General features: G+C 44.7%; 2 protein-coding genes across 12 annotated transcripts in view; one reads left to right on the top strand and one right to left on the bottom strand.

Moving 5' to 3' along the window:
• Window positions 1–9,310: 9,310 nt before the first annotated feature.
• On the bottom strand, window positions 9,311–11,325 carry LOC148129595 (A-kinase anchor protein 4-like). The gene is made up of 2 exons (XM_087942743.1): window positions 11,078–11,325; window positions 9,311–10,081 (listed from the first exon to the last, which is right to left on the bottom strand). The coding sequence occupies exon 2, from the start codon at window positions 9,935–9,937 to the stop codon at window positions 9,422–9,424; it is 516 nt and encodes a 171-aa protein (XP_087798869.1). The 5' UTR covers window positions 9,938–10,081; window positions 11,078–11,325; the 3' UTR covers window positions 9,311–9,421.
• Window positions 11,326–11,533: 208 nt separating this feature from the next.
• CIT (citron rho-interacting serine/threonine kinase) overlaps window positions 11,534–22,701 on the top strand; it is a 98,062-nt gene continuing 86,894 nt past the window's right edge. For 8 of the 11 annotated variants that reach the window (XM_087942730.1, XM_087942727.1, XM_087942728.1 and 5 more), the window contains exons 1-6: window positions 11,539–11,678; window positions 14,644–14,796; window positions 16,764–16,905; window positions 18,238–18,413; window positions 19,496–19,594; window positions 22,363–22,505. In XM_087942730.1, the coding sequence (XP_087798856.1) occupies window positions 14,701–14,796; window positions 16,764–16,905; window positions 18,238–18,413; window positions 19,496–19,594; window positions 22,363–22,505 (656 nt within the window). In that variant the 5' untranslated portion in view covers window positions 11,539–11,678; window positions 14,644–14,700. Of the gene's footprint in view, window positions 11,679–14,628; window positions 14,797–16,763; window positions 16,906–18,237; window positions 18,414–19,495; window positions 19,595–22,362; window positions 22,506–22,701 lie in introns of those variants that run through there. The other 3 variants (XM_087942729.1, XM_087942725.1, XM_087942720.1) reach the window with 2 other exon arrangements.

The following is a 22,701-nucleotide window of genomic DNA, read 5'->3' as shown; positions in this document are numbered from 1 at the left end:
TTTAAGATATGTAGACTTCAACTCCCAGAATTCCTCAGCCAACATGCTTTAAGATATGTAGATTTCAACTCCCAGAATTCCTCAGCCAGCATGCTTTAAGATATGTATACTTCAACTCCCAGAATTCCTCAGCCAGCATGCTTTAAGATGTGTAGACTTCAACTCCCAGAATTCCCCAGCCAACATGCTTTAAGATATGTAGACTTCAACTCCCAGAATTCCTCAGCCAACATGCTTTAAGATATGTAGACTTCAACTCCCAGAATTCCTCAGCCAACATGCTTTAAGATATGTAGACTTCAACTCCCAGAATTCCTCAGCCAACATGCTTTAAGATGTGTAGATTTCAACTCCCAGAATTCCCCAGCCAATGTGCTTTAAGAACTTGGTTTCATATGCTGCAAGGAAGCCAAACTTTTGTAAATATCACCAGAAATGAAATAAGCTACAATTGGCTAGGTTCCACAACGTTCCAAGCCATAAACTAGGTTTTATAAGCATGGTTGATGGAATACTTGTGGTGCATTAAACTGAGACCAATTTACGATACCCCTTTTTTTTGGGGGGGAGGCGGGAAATGTAATCCAGGCATAATAACTATCATGAATTATTCAATGAACTACAGCTGAGCAAACCGAAGTTGGACACATTTTGCAGGCCTGCCCACCAGGATCCAAAGTGTGTGATGTTGTGATGGAAGTACAAAAAGGAAGGTGTGATGCCCTCTCTCCTCCCCCCAAAAAAACCCACCCCTGACCCTCTTACCAATTTGGGAACCAGACCGTTGTCCAATCACTATTCCAGAAGAGAGAGAAAATAACCCCAATAGAGAGGGGTCCCGTTCTGGAAGATTTCACTGTAATCCTTCTGGCCTGATTACCCAGATCCAGAGAGTAGATCTATCTTCAAATCTCTTTCCAGAGTCTAGCACACAAAGGGATTACGGATCGAGAGCTTTAATCCACCCCGGACAAAGCTTTGCCCTAGATTCTTCAGCCTGAGCTGCAGGAGAAGGGGCGGGTGCACAATTCACGCAACGGCGGCTGGGAATTGTGCGACTCCATCCCTGTGCCAGTTCTCAATGGCCCCCGAGCTGGGTCACATCAGCGCCATCAGCCTCCCCGCAGCTCCCTTCACACCGCTCGCTCTGGGGACGCCAAGGTTTTGTTTACTGCACAAACCTCCCCCATTAATCTGCAGTCCCCAAACAATCCGTCATTGTCCTCCGAATGTAATTATCCGATTGCCATGGGCAGAGAAAAATGGAGCGGGGGTTGTTGCGTCGAAGCCCTTCATGCGTTATCGGCCCCTTTGGCTTCACTCTGCTTGGAAGAAGCGGAGCCAAAGATCGCTCGGGTCCAAATCCATACTTGAATGCTTTTTAAGGGAGGATGCGTGGGGAATAAATTCGGGGTAAACAGTCCGGTGAGCCACCAATTCGGTGATTCTAGCCCGTCTTGGATGGCTAGAACAGCTTGCCACCGGAAATCGTGGGGGCTCCGTTCCCTGGATGTTTTCGAGAAGAGATTGGACAATCGTTGGTCTGGGATGGCCTAGATCAGTGGTGGCTAACTCTATGGGGCTCCTGTGCCAAAAATTGTGTGCTCGCTTACACGCTCACGCTCGCGGACCAGCACCCAGAAGGCAATGCGCGCTCCTCCACACAACCCCTACAAATATGCACGATCCCCACCCCTAGCCCCGCCACCCCCTTACCTGCACTGCACCTGACAGCTGATTTTTGGCTGATTTGAGGCCTTTTTTGGCCTCCCAGAGGCTTGAGGAAGGCTTCTGCAGGCTTTGCAGGCCAAAAACTAGGCCTGTTTCGTCACTTTTGGTATTTCCGGAAAAACAGGAAGTGATGAAACGGGCCTAGTTTTCAGCCTGCAGAAGCCTTCCTGAAGCCTCTGGGAGGCCGAAAAAGGCCTCAAACCAGACAAAAATCAGCTGTGAGGCATGTTACATGCGCAGTAAAGTAAGTTTGCCTGCAGCTTGCATGCCGGTACAAATGGCTCTGTGTGCCGCTTGTGGCACGCATGTCATAGGTTCGCCATCATGAGCCTAGGTTCTCCAGCTTGAGCGGGGGGCTGGACTAGAAGACCTCCAAGGTCCCTCCCAGCTCCTATTCTATTGTTGTTGTAAATCTCTCTGAATCCAGTCTCTTCCAGCTAGCTGGGGCTGATCATGAGCAGCTGAAGGAAGTCAGGCATGGTAAGCCATCAGGAAAATCTAGGACTGCAGGTCTTAAATAGAAAAACAGAGTTGGAAGGGACCTTGGAGGTCTTCTAGTCCAACCCCCTGCTCATACAGGAAACCCTATGCCATTTCAGACCAATGTTGTCCAATCTCTTCTTAAAAATGTCCAGGGTTGGAGTATTCACAATTTCTGGAGGCAAGTTGTTCCACTGATGAATTTTTCTTGCTGTCAGGAAATTTTTCCTTAGTTTTAGGTTGCTTCTCCCCTTGATTAGTTTCCATCCGTTGCTTCTTGTCCTGCCTCCTGGTGCTTTGGAGAATAGCTTGACTCCTTCTTCTTTGGGGCAGCCCCTCAAATACTGGAAGACTGCTCTCCTGTCTCCCCTGGTCCTTCTTTTCATCAAACTAGGCAGACCCAATTCCTGCAACCCTTCTTCATATGTTTTAGCCTCCAGTCCCCTCATCATCTTTGTTGCTCTTCTCTGCACTCTTTTTAGAGTCTCAACATATTTTTTATGTCATGGCGACCAAAACTGGATGCAGTATTCCAAGCGTGGCCTTATTACCAAGGCATCATAAAGTGGTATTAACACTTCATGGGATCTTGGTCAGACTGGAAAATATAAAAAAAGAAGACTTCTATATTGTACAGTAGATGGAAGAGGGAATGGCCTTGGGAGGACAAGGCGAAGAGCTGCTACTAAGCCAACGGTCAGAGGGAATGGCCATGGGGGAAAGGAGGAAGAGCTACTACCGAGTCAACAGTCAGATAAGTGGGGTTTGAGTCCGGGCCAAGAAGGTAGCGTGAGAAACCATCACAGACCTGACCCTCTCTACTTCACATGAATCAAAAAGGAGGGAGGGAGAAGTTAGCATGGCTGTCACAAGAGAAATAATCCTAACCTATGTGGAATTGGTTTCTTAGTTTGGTTCACCTTGTAGGTCTGACACCTGTTGTGGTCAAGAGAACTGAATTCAGGTAGTCACTAGCAGTGGTGGGATACTACTGGTTCGGCCCGGTTTGAGCAAATCAGTAGTAAACAATGCTACCGTTTGGCTGAACCGGTAGTAAAAAAAAACAACAGCTACCGGTTCAGCTGTTCCAATGATCAGCTGTTCCAATGATCAGCTGTGCCGGGATCCCCCTCGCTGTCTTACTGCTTTGCCCAGGAGGCTTCCCTGAGGCCCAGCAGGCAAAACGGGGTGTGCAGGGTGGGGAGCTCACTCCGTGATGTGGCGCTAGGGGTTTGAACTGCCAAACTGCCGACGTTTCTGATCGACAAGCTCAGCTCTTAGCCACTGAGCCACCGCGTGACGCATCCCTATAACTGAAATACTGAGGATGTAGAATAATAGAGTTGGAAAGGATCGTTGGCCGTCTTCTACTGTTCCTACCATTCCAGACAAATCACTTCCAGGGGGAAAGGGCTCATGCAGAAAAAATAATTGCTACGAACCTGCCTTCCATCGAGGACTTGTATACTGCAGGAGTCAAAAAGAGGGCTGTGAAAATATCTACAACCCCTGGACATAAACTGGACATAAACTGTTTCAATTCTTTCCCTCAAAACGACGCTATAGAGCACTGCACACCAGAACTACTAGACACAAGGATAGTTTTTTCCCAAACGCCATCACTCTGCTAAACAAATAATTCCCTCAACACTGTCCAACTATTTACTAAGTTTGCATTACTATTACTATTAATCTTCTCATCAGTCCTTATCACCCATCCCCTCCCACTTGTGACTGCCTGACTGTAACTTTGTCGCTTGTATCCTTACGATTTATATGGACTGTTTCCTAATATGATTTGATTGCTTATTGTACCCTATGGGTATCATTAAGTGTTGCATCTGATGATTCTTGACTCTTGACAAATGTATCTTTTCTTTTATGTACACTGAGAGCATTTGCACCAAGACAAATTCCTTGTGTGTCCAATCACAATTGGCCAATAAAGAATTCTATTCAATTCTATTTATGCTTGGGAAAGTTTTGTTCCAGACTTACTAATACTTCCCACACGGCATGTTTTATTGCTCACATCCCTCCCTTTCAAACAACGTCGTGGTTGTCACATAAGGAGCCAATCGAACCAGGCCTGCCAGCGATTTATTCTTCTTGAATGCCTTCTTAATTGGCAGGTAGCAACATTTGATCACGTTTCATTTTAGCTCGGCTCTTAGTCACTGGGTATTGTTTTATTTTTCAGGATATGGGAAGCGTCTCTGAGTGTGTCTCATCTCATTGTCAAGTTGCTATAGCGACTCAGGTTTGAACCACGACTTTCAACGAAAAAAGAAGGAAAAAAGGAGAGTCATGGGAATTCTAAGTCCATGCATCTTAAAGACGCCAAGGTTGAAAAATTTAGTGTATTGTTTCTTTTATTTACGTATTTTACAGATGTGTAACTAAAATTCTTGATTCCTGTCATTTTTTGTTTGGGAAAAGCTGGGCATCCTACGGTAGCAATTTAATGGGCTGATTTATAGAATGTGTTCAAAATTTGGGACAGGCCATTAGGATTTTTAAATTTTTAAAATAAAACTTTGACTTCAACCTACTTCATGCAGGATGTTTTATGATTAGCTTTTAGTGTTGACATTGTTCTGATTTGCTTGTGACTGGACTGTTCTTTCACCGTTGTGGCCTGACATCCAAAATTATTTGAAATTTTGCTTAACCTGCCCCCAAATTCTTCAGAATTTGGGGCAGGTTAGGCAAACAACAAAATAATTGCAGTAAGTAAATTCAGTAATGAAATGGCCATACCACTTAGCACTTCTCTTTTCCTCTGTCTACTTTAAGCCTAACTTATCTGGGCAAAGTTGTTGCTAGAATAAGAAGTTTGGTGGAGGGAAAAAAACAGGGTTATGGAGTTTGGGGAATCGTGAAATTCTTGGGAAAAGGGGAAAAAATGCTACATATTTCCTTTGTCATTATAAAAAAAAAAAGGATGCAGATTGTTTGGAAAATTCTTTAGGATTTTCTCCAGAAGGCGGGTCAAGGAGAGGAAATTCCAAGTGTGATTCAATTTAATATTAAGCATAATGAACATTAAATGAACGAATGTGACTAATTAAATACAGTTCATGTAATTATTCCCTAGCTGCATTTGCTGTAAATATTTATGCATGATTAACAGAACCATGGCTTGCTCATTTAATCCAATTTTCTTGGGTTTGTGTGGCACAATGAACCATAAACTGGTGACACCAACCGGTTTCCACAACTGGTTCCCAAAGCTAAAAGGCGCATAATTCGATTTGCCAGCCTCTGTGGATTTAATACTCATCTAACCCTTAGTCACAGTATACAGGTAGTCCTTGACTTACGACCACAATTGAATTCAAAATTTCCGTTGATAAGCAAGGCAGTTGAGTTTTGCACAAAGTTTTGTGGCCTTTTTTTGCCACGGTTAAGTGAATTGCTTCAGTCATTAAGGGAATTGTCCAGTCATTAAGCGAATCTGGCTTCCCCTATTGACTTGCTTGCTGGAGGTCGGCTGGGAAGGACACAAAGGATGATCATGTGCTCTCGGGACAGTGCAACCACTGTAAATATATTTCAGTTGCTAAGCAGCTGAATTTTGAGCACCTCAATTTTGAGCACATGACCAACAGTCGTAAGTGCGGAAACTGGTCATAAGTCCAATTTTTTCCCATGCTGTTGTAACTTTGGACCGTTGCTAAGTCAATGGTGGTCTATTGAGAAGTCCCTGCAAGAATTTTGTTGTTCTGTTTTCATGCTTAAAAGCATAATTTAGTATCCGGATGGACCCATTTTTCTGCCTTTGCTTTTTTGCGATGCTGATTCCAGGATGTTGGATGTTAGAGGACTTTTCCAAGTTTTTAAAAAATCTCTCTATATAAAAGCAAAATACCACTCATGCATCATCACAAAATCTCCAGAACCGTAAAGCCTACAAATTTGCAATTTGGCACGTATGTTCCTCTTGGCTTCTAGATGCTCACTAAGAAAGGATTTTTCTGAATGACCATCAGAGCATTTAGTATTTCCTGTATTGTTATTATTAACACGCTCTGATGCTAAGGAGTCCTACTCCCGCTCCCCACCTGAACAGAAATCCTGCTCCAGATGCAAAACACAAGCAGAGGAGAGGAGTTTCAGTTTCAGTTTCACAGCACCAAGCAGCTTTTGTACAGAACAGTTGAGCTAAGCCACGCCCAGGCTCCTTGCTGTCTCCTCCTTGCTCACACAGCAAATACTGTTTCAGTTTCCAAACAGCCCTCAACCCTCTCACGCACTGACAGGACGCTAGCCAGATGAATACCGATGGATGCTGCTAGGCAGAGGCAGAATTTTTTTCCTCCCCCTTATTTTCATCCCCCAAACTGAGCCCGACTACATAGTTTCGTAGCGAAGCACGGGTATCCAGCTAGTATATATATATATATAAAATCTTGATAATTGGGGAGAGGAATTCAAACAGGTTCAGTTCGCTGCTAGGCATTGGAGAAGCACTTTTATCCGAGGTTGGTTGACTAAAAAAAAAAAAACCTTTCCGAGATGGCACCTCGAAGAAGTACAGGAGGGAAGGTGCATCTCAATACTTCCCACGGAAAAATCTACAATCAGAAAACAACTGCCTTTGTACCAGAATTAACCAATTGCATCCCTCCATTATTATTCGGGGGAGGGGGGGGCTTGATGCTCTCTGAGCTGGCTAGTTTCCTTGCAGATGTTTCAAAAACAAGCCAGATCAGAGAGCACCAAAAGACCTGTCATTTCAACCCTGAGCTACAACCAATTCTCCTTTATCGGTTCTTCATGATCATTATTAATTATTAAATCTTATTTGCCACCCGTCTCACCACGTGGTCATTCGTACAACACTCTCAGCTTTAAGCCAACCGAAGTCTGTTGTCTCTTATTGATTGCCAACCTGACGAAAAGATGATTTCCTTTTCGTTTTACCTTGATGTGCTGTTTTTTTTCTATTTGCAGGGAATAATAAGGCCACCAACGGGGTAGACTTTGTCTCGTGACTTGGTGTTGCACAGCCAAAGCGTTAGTTCTGGGGTTCAATGCGTTATGGAGTTGGGTAAATCCTGCTCCGTTTCATGGAGTGCTTCAGAAAAGGCAGGTTATGTTCTGATTTTGTATTTCAGGATGATGGGAGGTTCGATTCCCAGTGCTTTTCCTTCACCAGGGATGACCAGCAGAGGGCAGTGTTGTGCTGGATAGCACATTTAACTCTTGTTAACTCTATTGATAGTCCTATATAGAAAATCCTAGGGCTGGGAAGGGACCTTAGTGGCCATCTAGTCCAACCCCCTGCTCAAGCAGGAGACCCCCCTCCCCAGGCCATTCCAAAGAAATAGCTGTCCGATAACTTCTTTAAAACCTAGGGGAAGGCACGAGAGCAGTGTTTGAAGATTGTTCAAAAAACAGCGCTTAAAATAGTGACTTATGACTGATCCTCACAGTTATGACCATTGCACAATCCCACTGGGGGAGGGGAGGGAGCCAGACTTGCTTAAAGACTATGCGATTTGCTTAACAACGAGCAGTAATCCATATCCTGCCATGGCAAAAAGGGTCATGAAATTGGGTGTGATTCGCTTAGCGACACAGAAATTCTGATCTAGTCTACAAAGAACGTTGCAAAACCTGTAGAAGGAGCCACTGATAATCTCCGAAGGTGTCATGTGATGCTTCCAGTTTGATCACTGAGAATTCTGGGAGTTGAAGTTCAATGGAGCTGGGGAAAGCACCCCCCAGACAGCGTTCTGGCTTGTAAATCAGAGTTTCTGGTTCGCCACAATCTCTGGTGCCAGGCAATTGTGGTTTGGTAAACAACACCATAAACGAAGCCAAAAACCAAATTAGTCACTCGATGGTGCTCCGTGCTTCCTTCCATGCCAAGTACGCAACCATTGACCAAATAATAAAACCATTTTTGTTATTACATGTTTCTCTCGATGCTTCTATTCGCCGCCAGGGTTTAATTATTTTCCAAAAAGTCCTCCAAATACACATCCTTGCAAAGACAGTCAGCAGACAAACAATGGATGAAACAAGACATACAGACCAAGGATTTATTTTTGCACAAAGAAAAAAGAAGAAGAAAAAAAAAAAGATTTCAGGGCCAAGTCTGACAAAGCCAATAGCGCATAATTACTAATTTGGGAAAGGAAAATAAAATAAAGCGTAGGAGGCCCATTGCCAAGTCTTTCCAAAGATAGAAATAAGTGCAGTGACTTGATGGGGAGGAGAGAAGCCAAGACCACATGCACACAGAGAGAGAGCAAAAAGCTTGAATTCAGCTTGAATTCAGCATAAAACGCAAGAAATTTGGGTTTTTGGTTTTGCTCGAGTTTTTAGCAATGGAGCATAAAAGCCAAAAAGGAGATACAGGCAGTTCTTGGCTTACAGTCATAATTGAGCCCAAAATTACTACCGCTAAGTGAGACAGTCAAATGAATTTTGCTCCGTTGTACAACTGCTCTTGCCACAGGATTTTTTTCTGTTTTTTTTTCCAAAGCTGTTTATAAAAAAAAAAACTGAAAAAAAAAAAACGGTTTTCCCGCCCCCACTCCCAATTTTTCCAGTTTTTTTTCCCAGACCTTCCCATCTCTCTAGTCATAACTATGATTAAATTGCCAAACGTCTGAATTTTAATCACGTGACCATGGGGATGTTGTAATGGTTGTGTGAAAAACGGCCACATCTCACGGTTATAGGTCCTCATTTTACTGGATGGAAAGCTCAGTCAACCTTGAGCCGATCAGCATTGAACTGCTGGCAGTCGGCAGAATTAACCTGCAGTATTGTATTCTAACCACAAGGAAGGAAGGAAGGAAGGAAGGAAGGAAGGAAGGAAGGAAGGAAGGAAGGAAGGTGGAGTCAACCTTGAGTCAATCAGGATTGAACTGCTGGCAGTCAGTTAGCCTGCAGTACTGCATTCTAACAGGAAGGAAGGAAGGAAGGAAGGAAGGAAGGAAGGAAGGAAGGCGGAGTCAACTGTGAGCCGGTCAGGATCGAACTGCTAGCAGTCGGCAGGCTTAGCCTGCAGTACCGCATTCTGACCACTGTGCCACCTACAGCTCTTCTAACACTGACAGTAATGACAGCCCTGACGCCAGCCTTCATTTACAAAAAAAATTTATTGACGTTCTTCTTTGATCTCTTTGCATGTCTTCCGAAGGTCCAAAGATGCAACTCCTCACGGACGGCACCCAGTCCTGCGTCTTCGTTTTTAGGCGCCGGAACAGCTGAAAGGAGCCGTTCCACTCTGAACCGACCTCTGTTCCGCCTCACAAAGCGAACTTTTCCCAGGCCCCTTCATCGGGTTGAGAGCATGCTGGAACCCAACGGCGTATTTCTGAAGGTCCCTGTTGAGCCAACTGGTGACGTCCCCTTTCTCACAGGGGCTCTGCTTGAAGAAACACACGGCGCCTTCCGTGTTGGACAGACCCTTTTTCTCATCTCGGATGACCACGATCTCCCTCTCCCCCAGATCGATGCCAGGATCCGGGGCCTCGATGGCGCCGAGCTGCCCAGAAGCATCGAGCTCTTCATTCTTGGCGTTGAGGCTGGAGACGTCGACAAAACAAACCAGCTTCCGCTGCTTGTCGGTTGGGACTTTGTCGTCGAACAGGCTGACTTTGCAGAGCCCGGCGGGGCAATGCATCCAGTCGATGTCCGGCGACATCATGGTGACCGGCACCATATATTCGGCGTTGGGGCACTCCTTGTGTGGAAGGTTGGCCATGATTCTGCGAGACTGAAAGACAGGTGCGCCAGTCCCTTTATCTTCCCATGCTCTTCTGCTGGGCGAGGACACTGGGACAGGGCAGGGAGGGGTCCAGTTGTTGTGACATCATAAAGCAGGTGAGGCACAGAGGTGGCAGCCCAGCTGTGGGAGAAGAGCAGGCAGAGATGATGAGAGTGGAGGAGGCGTTAAATGCGCTACTAGCTTGGAGTCCTGAAGGTGCTTTTTTTTTTGTTTTTTTTCTCCGAAGACATTTCGCTTCTCATCCAAGAAGTTTCTTCAACTCTGACTGGATGGAGGGGAATGGAAGGATTTATATTCTTGGCAGACAGCTGATCATAAACAGGAACGGTCATAAGTCACTTTTTTCAATGCCATTGTAACTTCGGTCACTAAGCAAACTGTTTTAAGTGTTAATATAAATAAATGGCATGAATCAAAATATATTAATGCGTTGATTTGCTTAATAAACATGTCGCAGGAACCCAGCTTTGATTAATATAGGAGGGAAGGCAACATGCAAAGTTTTAAAAAGGGGCTAATTCTTGGTGTTTGTGTGTATTATGTATATATACATATACACACACACAGTTGCTTGTGTGTATTAGATGTATATATACATGTATACACACAATTGGTTGTTTGTGTGTATTAGATGTATACATGTATACACACAATGAGTTGCTTGTGTGTATTAGATGTATATATACATGTACACACACACACACAATTGGTTGCAATTGTCTCAATATGAGATGACTAGGCAACGTACAACATTAAAAATAAAATTATATTATATATATTACATACATTCACACATATATATGCGTGTTGTTGTTGTTGTTGTTATTATTATTATGTATTCTTTTATTTTTAACATTCTAAGCCACCCAGTCACAGATAACAATAAATAATAATAATAATAATAATTAATAATAATAATGATGATGATGATGATGATGATGATAATAATAATAATAATAATAATAATAATAATAATAATAATAATAATAACAACAACAACAAATTTTCTTTGTTTATATTATTTATTTATTAGTTCCAACTAATAATGATAAAAAAGTCCAGATCCATTTTCGCAGGAGCCCAGCTCTGCACCGCCTGGCTTGGGTTTGCCTTAACGTGTGGATGGATGCCTTCACTCCTGCTTGAGCCGGGGGTTGGACTAGATGACCTTCGAGGTCCTCTCCTGTCCTGGCCTCCCTGCTGGCAAACCATCGTCACGGCTCCCTATGGTTTGGGGAGCTCACGGGTCAACCACGAGCTCAGGGAAAAGAAAAGAAACAAACAGCAACAACAAGCAGGCGAACACGCGACACGCCTCGTGCGAACGCAGGCCCGCAAAGCGGAACTTCCCACGGGACACGTGACCTTCTCCCTCCCTCCCCCCCTCCGAGGAGCGTTACGACCGTTGGGCTCTCTCGGCCACGCCCACGGGACGCGTCAGCAGCACGCGAGCCACGCACGCAAGCGGACCTGCCCGCTTCCCCTCTCCCTCCCTTGGTGACGTCATCCCCGGCGGGGATTGGCGGAGAGCGCGGATGACGTGAAAGAGGGCGGGAGGGAGGGGCGGAGATTGGGGCGGGGCTTCCCGGCTGGCTCCGTTCAAACGCCGATGGCGGGAGCGGCGCGGCGGGTCGGTGTGACGGGCGGTCGTTGAAGGAGCTCGGCGTTCTCGCTTGCGAGGAGGCGGCGGACGCTGGGCGCTGGGTGCTGGGAGCCAGTAAGCCTCCTCTGAGGGAAGCGCGTGAGGGGTGCGGGGTGCTTGCCCAGCCCAGGGGTGTCTCTGCACATGCTCAGAGGTGCTGCTTTCCGCTTTCCCCCCGCATTGAATAAGTTAACCTGGAAGGCAATTAGAACGGAAAACCCGAACTCTCAGGTGTCGGGAGACCCCAGAACGGAACAAAAGAACCGAGAGCAGAAGAACAGAGTGGGAAGGGACCTTGGAGGTCATTTAGTCCAACCCTCTGTCAAAAGCGGGGAATCCTATAGTAAGTCAGACGAGTGAGTGGGCTGTCCCAGCCTCCTCAACTTTTAACGACTCACTTAACAAGGACTCACTTAACATCGGTGGTGAGAAAGGTGGAAAAATGGGGCACTTAGCAAATGTCTCACTTAGCAACCTAAATGTTGGGTTCGTTTGTGATCGTAAGTTGAGGACGACCTGTATAAATCCGTGCAGAATTGTACACCATAATCGGTTCAGTCCATATTAGTGGGGGGGGGGGGGAACTGATATTTTTTGCTCCTAGCTTTGCATTATACTGCATTAGGATTTATGATGAATGGTATAGGTTCTTCTGCTAGAGCAGGGGGCTGGACTAGAAGACCTCCAAGGTCCCTTCCAGTTCTATTCTATTCTAAAATGTTTGACTTTGCTGTTGTAAGTGTGTGCACTGAGCACTTGTGCACTGGAGACAAATTCCTTGTCTGTCCAATCACACTTGCCCATGAAGGCTTCTCTTTTCCCTTCCCTTCTCTTTTCTCTACTTTCTTCTTGTTTCTGTTCTTCCCTTCTCTTCCCTTTTCTCCTCTACTTCTTTCTGTTCTCTTGTTCCCTTCTCTCTATTCTCTATTTTCTTCTTGTTTCTGTTCTTCCCTTCCTTTCATTCTCTACTTTCTTGTTCCTGTTCTTTTCCTTTCCTTCATTCTCCTATGACTCAAACTATTAACTCTAATTCTAACTAACTAACTCTAACTCTACATTTGTTTGCTTTTATATCATGTTTGTTTTGGATTATTTTACTATTCGTTTTGCTCTTGTATCTTGCCCAGGAGAGGCTGGGTTTGGAACGGGTTATAAATATCGTCAAGCAAGGCACTTCCTTGCTTTGTTTGGTCACATCCTCCCTCTTGTACAGATAATCCTTGACTTACAACTTAAATTCAGTTAGTGACCGTTTGAAGTTATAACAATATTGAAAGAAAAGCCTTTCCACCATTTTCTCATACTTAAAACTGTTGCAGTGACCGCATGGTCATGTGATCAGAATTGGGCACAGTGTGTATTTATGACAGTTGCATTGTCATATGTGTCACCTGTGGCCCCTTTCCCAGTCTTTTGACAAACAGCTCACGGGGGGCAAGATTCACTTAATGTCCATGTGATTCACTTAAGAACTGAGGAATCCCTTAACAAGGGCAAAAGCTGTAAAATGGGGCAAAGCTGACTTAACTGTTTTGCTTAGTAACAGAAATGTTGGACTTAATTGTGGGCGTAAGTCAAAGGCTACCTGTATCTTTTATAATTCCCAGTTTGGAGAAATGATAGTTGGGAGACTCTGACAATGCATTCAAGGATGCTTCAGTGCAATGGCTTGCCTCCAGAAGTCCAATACTGGAGCTTTTTAAGAAGAGATTGGACAACCATTTGTCTGAAATGGGATAGGGTTTCCTGCCTAGGCAGGGGGTTGGACTAGAAGACCTCCAAGGTCCCTTCCAACTCCTATTCTATTCTATTCTATTCTATTCTATTCTTTTTCATTCCATTATTCTATTCTTTCTATTATTCTTTATTCCATTCCACTCCATTCTCCTTCTTTCCTTCATTCCATTCCATTCCATTCTATTCCATTCCATTCTTCATTCCAATATTCTGTTCTGTTCTATTCTATTCTATTCTATTCTATTCTATTCTATTCTATTCTATTCTATTCTATTCTATTCTATTCTATTCTATTCTATTCTTTTTCATTCCAATATTCGATTATTTCTATTATTCTTTATTCCATTCCACTCCATTCTCCTTCTTTCCTTCATTCCATTCCATTCCATTCTTCATTCCAATATTCTATTCTGTTCTGTTCTATTCTAATTTATTTTTGGATGGGGCAGGAAGCCCATAACTTCCCCATCTCTCTTGGGCAAAGAAAGGCACTATCTTCATCCCAGCAGGGAGAAAACTGGGAAGGTTGATTCTCATCACAGTGACTTTCCCAGCGTTGCTAACAGCTGCCTCCAAATAATCATTCCCTTCCCTCCCTCTGACATCTTGCTAATGGCTGATCTGTCCGACCAGAGGGAAAAGAGAATGGGGGCCAGGAAACCCATTTGTGGTTTAAAGCCAGCGTTTAATAACTTTTATGTCCCCTTCTGATTGTCAAACCGTGGAAGCAAGAATTGCATGCATCCCTGACACCCTCATCCTGAAGAACCGAGCGGCGTCTTTCTTCATCTGAGCTCTTTGGATTGGGAAGAAAATTAGTTGTCATTTTTCCTTGGGGGGGTCTTTAAACGGTTGTGCGTTACCATTGGGTTGCTGGTTGCCTTATGGGCCTAAGTGATTATAAGCTGATATATTCAATAATAAGATTCCTTGGAGTTCTTGCCTATTAATCAAACAATATTGTTTATGAACTCTTTTATTTTCAGTCTCCGCCAGCAAAGTTGCTTTTTAGCTTCTTTCTTTTTTTAATCTGCCTTTATTGTTTATTTTTATAAATAACCCAAGGCAAACACATACAATAACAACAACCAGCCTGTGGGGTGCCTGAGAATGACTGGCTCAAAGTCACTTAGCCACTTCCATGCTTAAGGTGGAATTCACCTGGTCTCTACCTTGGTGCCTAACTACTAGACCAAACTGCTTTTCAAATGATTAATGGCGGAATATAATACGATTTTCAGAACTAAAAAGAGCCAAAGATCTTATATTTTCCTCTCTTTTTTTTGTTTAATTTTTCTAATAGAGATTTTGTACTACAGGTTCTACCTCAGTGGGGCTGGGTTTTTTTTTGCTGCTAGCGATGCTAAAATTTAAATATGCAACACCCCATCCAGCAGAACTGGGCACAATGGACTCTATTGCCAGCCGTGCTTCTCGACTTAACCTGCTTCTTCAGGTAACTTGGCTTGTGAATTCGTTTCCTATTCAAACTGTTCTGTTTGAGCCCAACTCACCACTTCATGTGGCAGGCTGTTCCGTTGGCTGAAAAGTTAACACAGTCGGGAAACATCTTTCCCGACCTCTAGCTTGAACATAATTATTGTTTTAACTTGTTGGCTCTGTTCTAGGCCCTCTGGGGCTGATAAAAACTAAGCCTGCTTAAAAAAAACCAACTATTTGGTTTCCAATATGTCTATTATGAATGAACAAAATATGGTTTTAGCTGGTTTACTAGAAATTGCACAGGAGGGAGTGATACCGCTTATTCTTCATTTGATTCTCTTGCTTACAGGACAGTTCCCCCCCCCCCCCAAATCATTGCTCTAAAAACAGAAGTTAATTTGACGTAATGCTGTGTTCCCAACCTTGGCAACTTTTAAGATACGTGGACTTCAACTCCCACAGTTCCCCAGCCACCCCATCCTTACATTTGCCAAGGTTGGGAAAACACTGGGAGCAGTCAGAGAAGCTAATTCCACCAGGTGTTGCACTCCAGTTTGCCCCGGCCCCGTGGAAAGGAGGATGGGAGTTGTAGTTCAGCAAGCAAGCCACCTAACCGAGAAGGCGTTAAAGCGACAAGACGCTCGAGGTGACCTCGCAGCACAAAACCTGCCCTTACCTAGTGGCACCTGGACGTCTGATGCCCATATTGGAATTGCAGACTGGGCATCAGTTCATCCCTTGTTCCCTTCCCTCTCCCCTCTCTTTCCCACCAGTAGACCCCAAACCCTTCCAGGGGGGATGAGTCTGCCTACCGAGATGAGGTGGACCGGTTGCTTTCGTGGTGTGGAGACAATGACTTGGTCCTCAACACCAATAAGACCAAGGAGCGTATAGGGAACTATAGAAGGAACAGATCAGACATCCAGCCCTTGCTTATCGATGGAGACCAAGTGGAGCAAGTGGCCAGTTTTCTGGTGTTACCCTAAAAGAGGACCTGACCTGGGGTGCTCACATTGCAGCCCTGGTCAAAAGGGCCCAGCAGAGATTATACTACCTGAGATTATACTTCTCAGGAAACAACAACTGAATGAAAAACTGCTGGGGACCTTCTACCGCTGCACCAGAGAGAGTATCTTAACTTACTGCACCTGTGTCTGGTTTGCCAATTGCACCGTGGCAGATAGCAAAGCACTCCAGAGGGTGAACATCATTGCCCAGAGGATCCTGGGTTGCCCTCTCCCCTCTTTGGAAGAGCTTTATAGCTCCCGCTGCCTTCAGAAAGTTCAAAACATTCTCCAAGATCCATCTCATCCTGGGCAACCCCCCCCCCTTTTTTTTGAACTGTTAACATCTGGCAGACAGTTCAGGATAATAATAAAAACAAGGACAAATAGGCTGAAAAGCAGCTTCCATCCCAGGGCAGTAGCTCTATTGCATTCTACTGTATAGTGCAATATTAATGCGGTTTTCAATTCAATGTATAGAATGTAAAGGGTGGGTGTTTGTATTTATTTTCATAGCCACAATGTACACTGAAGATAGTCATTAATTTCGTTGTACGAGGTGCAGTGACAATAAAGTAAACTAAACTAAACTGTAAATGTGAAGGAGAAATGGGTCATGTTGTACCCCTCCAATGGCCCGGGGTACTGTATAACAGGGGTCCCCAACCACCGGTCCGCGGACCGGTACCGGTCCGTGGAACAAGTCCTACCAGGCCGCTGGTTTGCTGGGCGCCGCCATCTTTTTTTTGATGAAAAAGTGCTTCCGCTGAGCTTTTCCGGGTAGAAAGCTCACCGGAAGCACTTTTTCATCAAAAAAAGATGGCGGCGCCCAGCTGATGCCGGTACCGGGCCGCGCCATAAAAAAGGTTGGGGATCACTGCTGTATAACACATTCCTAAAACAGGACGGTTTACGGATTGTATATAAATACGACACTTACTGCTCTTGTTTCACTAAGAGCCGCCTTTGTTTTCAGGGGAAGTTCCCATTTCTGGCACAACAGCAGATGTCTCCGTTCTCAAGAGAAGGCATTCTGGACTCCCTTCTGCTGCTGTACGAGGAAGGCAGCCGTTCTCTGCTGAGGAAAGCCAAACACGCAGGCGACTTCTTTAAAAAGCGTATGCCTTGTTCACTTCCTCCTAGAACCAGGGGCTGGCAACCTTAAACACTCAGAGAGCCATTGGGGACCCATTTCCCACGGAAAAGAAAACACCGGGAGCCACAAAACCTAGGTGGGCGTGGCCTACTCTGCGTTGCTCCCACCCAGTCTCATGACACACACACACACACGGCCATGCCTACCCAGGTTTTGTGGGTCCCGGTGTTTTCTGTGGGAAATGGGTCTCTCTCTCTCTCTCTCTCTCTCTCTCACTCACCTTCTCAGGCCAGGTGAGGAGTGACTGGGAGGGGAGGGCGAGGAGGCAGAGCCAGCCAACGGAGCCACAGAAGAGGGCCCAAAGAGCCGCATACGGCTCCAGAGCCACCGGTTGCCAACACGCGTGACCTAGAGCTTCAAAACGCAATTTTTCCGCATGAAATTCTACTGGGCTTTGCTTTCCAAGCCAGCCTAATAACCATCTACTCGTGTGTGTGTGTCAACTCATGAAACATTCCTATGCCTGTTTTAGTAGTTGCCATTAAAAAAAAGGGGGGGGGGAGGAAGGAAATCTGGAAGAGCAGTGCAGCAGTTTGGAAGCGAAAGTACATTCTGACTCTTCTCTTTAAAAGATTGTAGCTAAACTACCAGAGCTTTTGCCCACTAAGATATTTAATTGGAGAACGCGATGGATGATACCCAGGCTGTGAAGGTGCTCAATTGGAGAATATGATTTATGACACTACCCGGGGGAAGGGGGGAAACGGGGTCATAGGGGACTGTAAATGACGTAGGCCAGAGTTGGCTTCTTACAAGGCAGGGCCAGTATGTCGCCTCTAATGAAGCCTTTGAAGTTTTTTGAAGTTTGGCTCGAGAATCAGGATTTCATTAGAGCGATTGCTGGAATCCTGACAGCGTGGTTTGGCCTGGCCCATACAGGCAATCCTTGACTTGCCACCACCACAAGAGCCCCAAATTTCTGTCACTAAGCAAGACGGTTCTGAAGTGACGTCACCCCATTTTGTGACCTTCCCTGCTATAGTAGTAAAGCGGATTGCTGCAGCTGGTTAAGTTAGCGACACAGTTAAGCAAATCTGGCTGCCCCCCCCCCCTGGACTTCCCTGGTCAGAAGGTTGCAAAAGGGGATCACACGATTCCAGGAGACTGGAATTTATGGAATGCGCTTTCGATTTCCAAGCTGCCGCACTGCTCTTTCAAACCCCTTTCCTCCTTCCCTTTCTGTTGGCAACTCTAAAACGGCCATAGACATATTTTATGAGTTGACCCACACCTTAAAACTGCCTTTCCTTGCTCCTTTCCTCCCCAATTCTCCTGCCTTCCCGATCTTCCGCAGATTCAGATTCAATCACGTCGTTCCGGGAACTTCAACCCAGCCCGAAAGACTTTGAAATCCGGAATCTGGTAGGATGCGGCCGTTTTGCCGAAGTCCAGGTGGTGAAAGAAAAGGCAACTGGTGACATTTACGCCATGAAGGTGATGAGCAAGGAGGCCCTGTTGGCCAAAGAGCAGGTACGCCCCTGTTCAGTGGGAGAATTCTCTAACCACGGAGGTTGAATAGCAGTTGCAGGAAATTTGCAATTCCAGTCCTTGGCGTCTCCCCGGGGGGACCTGTCAGAAATACAGACAGGCTTGATACGAAATGTTCTGTTCTGTCCTTCCAGGACAGAAGGGAGAATCAGCTGCAACAGTCCGGCAAAAGTTGCTGTCAACTCATGAAATATTTCTACGGTCTTTTTAGAGTTGCCGACAGAAAGAGAGGAGGGGGGAGCAGTGCAGCAACTTGCAAACCGAAAGTGCATTCCACAAATGTTTTCAAAGATAGTAACTAGGTGACTGAAGTTTCTGCCACAAAAAATTCTAACTGGAGAGCATGACTGATGACTCTTGGCTATGGAGATGTCCCATTGGAGAATATGAATTATGATACACCCAGGGGGTGGAGGGAAAAACCAGGGTCAAGGGTGACAATGAATGATGTGCCTCAGAGTCGGCTACATCCAGGCAGTGCCGACATGTTAACTCCCAATAAATCCTTTTGAAGTTTTGAAAGTTCGGCTCGAGAGTCATGATTTAATTGGGGGTAACTGCCGGAATCCTGACAGTTGCGTTGTGTCATTGCAGCCCAAACCTCCCCATATTTGTGTTATGTGTCCTGATGTTCCAAACCCTTCCAAAAGCGACAAAACCTTCGTTAGGACCGAGAAGTGTATATTTGGCCGTGTTAGTGGGGTGGAGAGGTGTTTGGAGGTTGTCGTGTGCATGTTAAGTCTGGTTTCTGGGTGTTGTGTGAATTTCATTGTATGTATACTGTGTATATATACGTACAATGACAATAAAGAATTCAATTCAGTTAGTAGCCAACTCTGAAATGTTTACCTCTTTACATAGAAACTTTTGTTTTTATTAAGTTGGGAAATTGCGAGCTCCTTAAATGGATTATGAGCCCTGAGCAATCTCTAGCTTGTGATCTGCACGATTGTTTTTTTTTATGCAACTCCAAAATGCAAAAGTTATATCCATGTTTCCCCACCGTCCCTTTATGAATTTAAGGGTTTTGTTCTAAAAAAAAACAAAACCTCCTTTTTAAAAAGGTATTCTTTGAGGAAGAGAGAAATATTCTATCACAGAATGCCAGTCCTTGGATTCCACGTCTTCACTATGCATTCCAGGATAAAAAGAATCTCTACTTGGTAAGTTTACAATCTCATTGTGGCTTTGTGGGGTCAAGGCATGTTAGTTGGCATGTTAGACCGAGCTGAGCTGCTGCCTTCAGAGCAGTTTTTAGAGGGGAATTAGGATAGATATTAAACTGAAGGGGAGAACTTAACGGAGCGTGAAGGGTAGTTAGTCCGCATATTTCAAATATGTCCACCTTTAAATCTTTTTACATGCTAGTTTTTCAAAACAAGGGGCTGTTTAAAATCTTTCAGGCCCCTGTTGGTAATATGTGCAGCATATTACTCAATGATAGCATTGAGTTAAACAGAGCTTTAAAAGCACAAGGTGCCGCGGCAATTGTCGGTGTGAAAAACGGTCATAAATCCCTGTTTTTAGGGTGGTCGATACTTCAGTCACTAAATGAACTGTTGTAAGTCAAGAACTACCTGCAATTGTCATCTTTTAATAGCCTGTGATGACCCGGAGTGTTATAAAAAATATAACAAAAACCAAAACGTAAATAAAGGTCCTTTAATGCCTTCAACTTGGCTTCACTGTTTAATTGTTCACCGTTGAAGATTAAAACTATTTTCAAAATAACATTCCAAACGAAAGAAACATGGTTCAAATTCAAAGAGCAGATAATGAAGCAAAAACCAAAAACAAACCGCACTGAATAAAGTTCCACGACAGACCAGGATAAGTAATTGCAAACTTCAGGAAGATAACCAGGTATAGTCCGTTGGAAGAACGCCAACCAAGATAAACCTCCTCTAGGAATAAAACACTAATTTGTCCCCAGCGTTTGCTGGCACGCCGGTCCAAACTCTTATCCAGTTGTCACAGCTGCAGCCTATGAAGAGGATCAAGGCCCTCTCCTCCCGAGGAGACCACGTTTTACCCAGATCCTCTCCTCCCTGCGTGCCCTTGGATGGATAGGGGATAGGCCTGGGTCCTCCTCTGACTGCTCAGCTGGCCTCTGCCCTTCCCCAGCCTCCTCCACCACCTCTGGAGCCCCACTTCCACTCCCTGTTCCTCCTCTCCCTCAGAGTCAGTCTCCACCAGGGGCATGACATAGCCCATAATCCCTTGCAGGGAGGAGTCTGGGCAACTGAATGGAGCTGAGTGTTTTAATGGCCAGATGCTGTTCCTGTCGCCAGTACGGAGTTTTTTTCCCCCCAGCAGATATATTCTCATTGTCCCCAGGGAGAGAAATACCCGCGTCTACCGAGGATCGAACTCACAGCCTCCTAACTGTGAGGCGAGAACTCCACTTCACCACTCAAGGACTACTTGTAATGAGTGGAAAAAACTTTTTAAGTGCGTTAGAAGGGAAAATAGAGGCGTATATGTATCATCTTCTCCATCTACCTACTCCAGGAAGGGTGATATAGTTGTTAAGCCTGGAAACCAGGCGACTATGAGTTCTAGTCCTGCCTTAAAGCACAAAGCCAGCCGGGCGACTTTGGGCCAGTCTCTCTTTCTCCCTCCGCAGGGGAGGAAACAGGCAAGGGCAAAACCATTTCCGAAAATGTTGCCAAGGAAACCGCAGGGACTTGTCCAGCTGTTGCTCGCTTAAGAGCCAAGACTGCCTCAAAAAGCATAAAAACAGTGTATTTGTGTGCATTTTCCTCCCTTTCTTACGGAGGTTGCAACCTTAAACAGGGAGGGAGACGCAAAGAACAAGAGCAAATAAAAACTATGCAATGCAGTTCCCTTTGTTAGTACCACAATAGATGAAATTACCGGTTCTGGAGGGAAAAAAAAAATTCCTGCAAAGGATCCTTTCAGGCGGAATCAAAACTTCTAGGTTTTGCGTTTTTACTGGGAGTGCGGAATTTTTCACCTACGGAGGCGCAATTTTTTATCCATGTTAAAAGCTAGAACTGCGATTGTGATGGACCCACATTTTCCTCAACTGTGATGGATATCGAATCGATTGCACCCGCTTGTGTTCGAACACGCCGAGCCACAAAGTAATTAGTTTGGCTTTGACTGGTGTTGAGTCAAACAGTACGTGTGTGTGTTGTTTATACACACGCATATGTCTGTATGTTAAGGTTATGGATTATCATATAGAGTTAGTCCTTGACTTACAACCATAAATTGAGCCTAACATTTCTATTGCTAAAGCGAGGCAGTTAAATGACTTTCTGGTTTTTCTTTGAAGTAGTTTTGCTTCTCATTCAAGAAGCTTCTTCAGCTCTGACTGGATGATGGGGAATGAAAGGATGAATACTCCTTAAAGACAGCTGGTCATTTGCATCCTTTTAGAGGGTCGTTGAGGCCACTTGGAGGTTTATCTGTGTCCAATAATTGCAGACTGTAGGAATCATTTGCATCACTCAGGTGACCCTAAGGACAGAGAAAATTCCAAGTGGCCTCAACGACCCTCTAAAAGGAATCAAATGACCAGCTGTCTGCAAGGAATATAAATCCTTCCCTTCCCCACCATCCAGTCTTAGCTGAAGAAGCTCCTTGGATGAGAAGCAAAACGTCTTCCAAGAAAAATAAAGTCCAGTTGCCTCCTGAAAACAAATAGCACGTTTGGGAGAACCATGACCTGGATGATGGAGAATCTTCCTGGGGCATTTGTGAAATCTTCTCTTTGTTTACAAACTGTTCTTCAAAAAGTAGAGATATTTATTGATCTTTAACTGCAGGCAAATACGAACATGTAATAGAAATGCAAAAACTACTTTTTTAATTTTCAAGGGACTGCATCGACTTTAATACCATTATTTCACAAATTTTACTTCCCTCTGCATGGGTGCCTGATTGCTTCCAAAACGACGTGAAGGTTATGGATTACGAGCCGGGAGGCGATCTACTCTCATTCTTAAACAGATACGAGGATCAACTGGATGAAAGCACTGTAGAGTTTTATCTAGCAGAATTAGTTCTGGCCATTCACAGCGTCCATCAAATGGGTTATGTCCATCGGTGAGTTTTTCAGTTCAACATACCTAACCAAGCATAAGAGAGGCAGTTTGGACTAAGGGTTAGGGCACCAGGCTAGAAAGTGGGAGACTGTGAGTTATAGTCTTGTCTTAGGCATTAAAGCAGTTGAGTGACTTTAATCTACCAGGGGACTGTGAATTCCAGTCCCGCCTTATGCATGAAAGCCAGATGGACCAAT

Source organism: Notechis scutatus, chromosome 13 (assembly GCF_049901735.1).
Source record: "Notechis scutatus isolate UNSWTSFEM ecotype Mainland chromosome 13, rNotScu1.2, whole genome shotgun sequence".
NCBI lineage: Eukaryota > Metazoa > Chordata > Lepidosauria > Squamata > Elapidae > Notechis > Notechis scutatus.
Note: the sequence above shows the minus strand (reverse complement) of the source record. Positions and strands in the feature narration are given on the sequence as shown.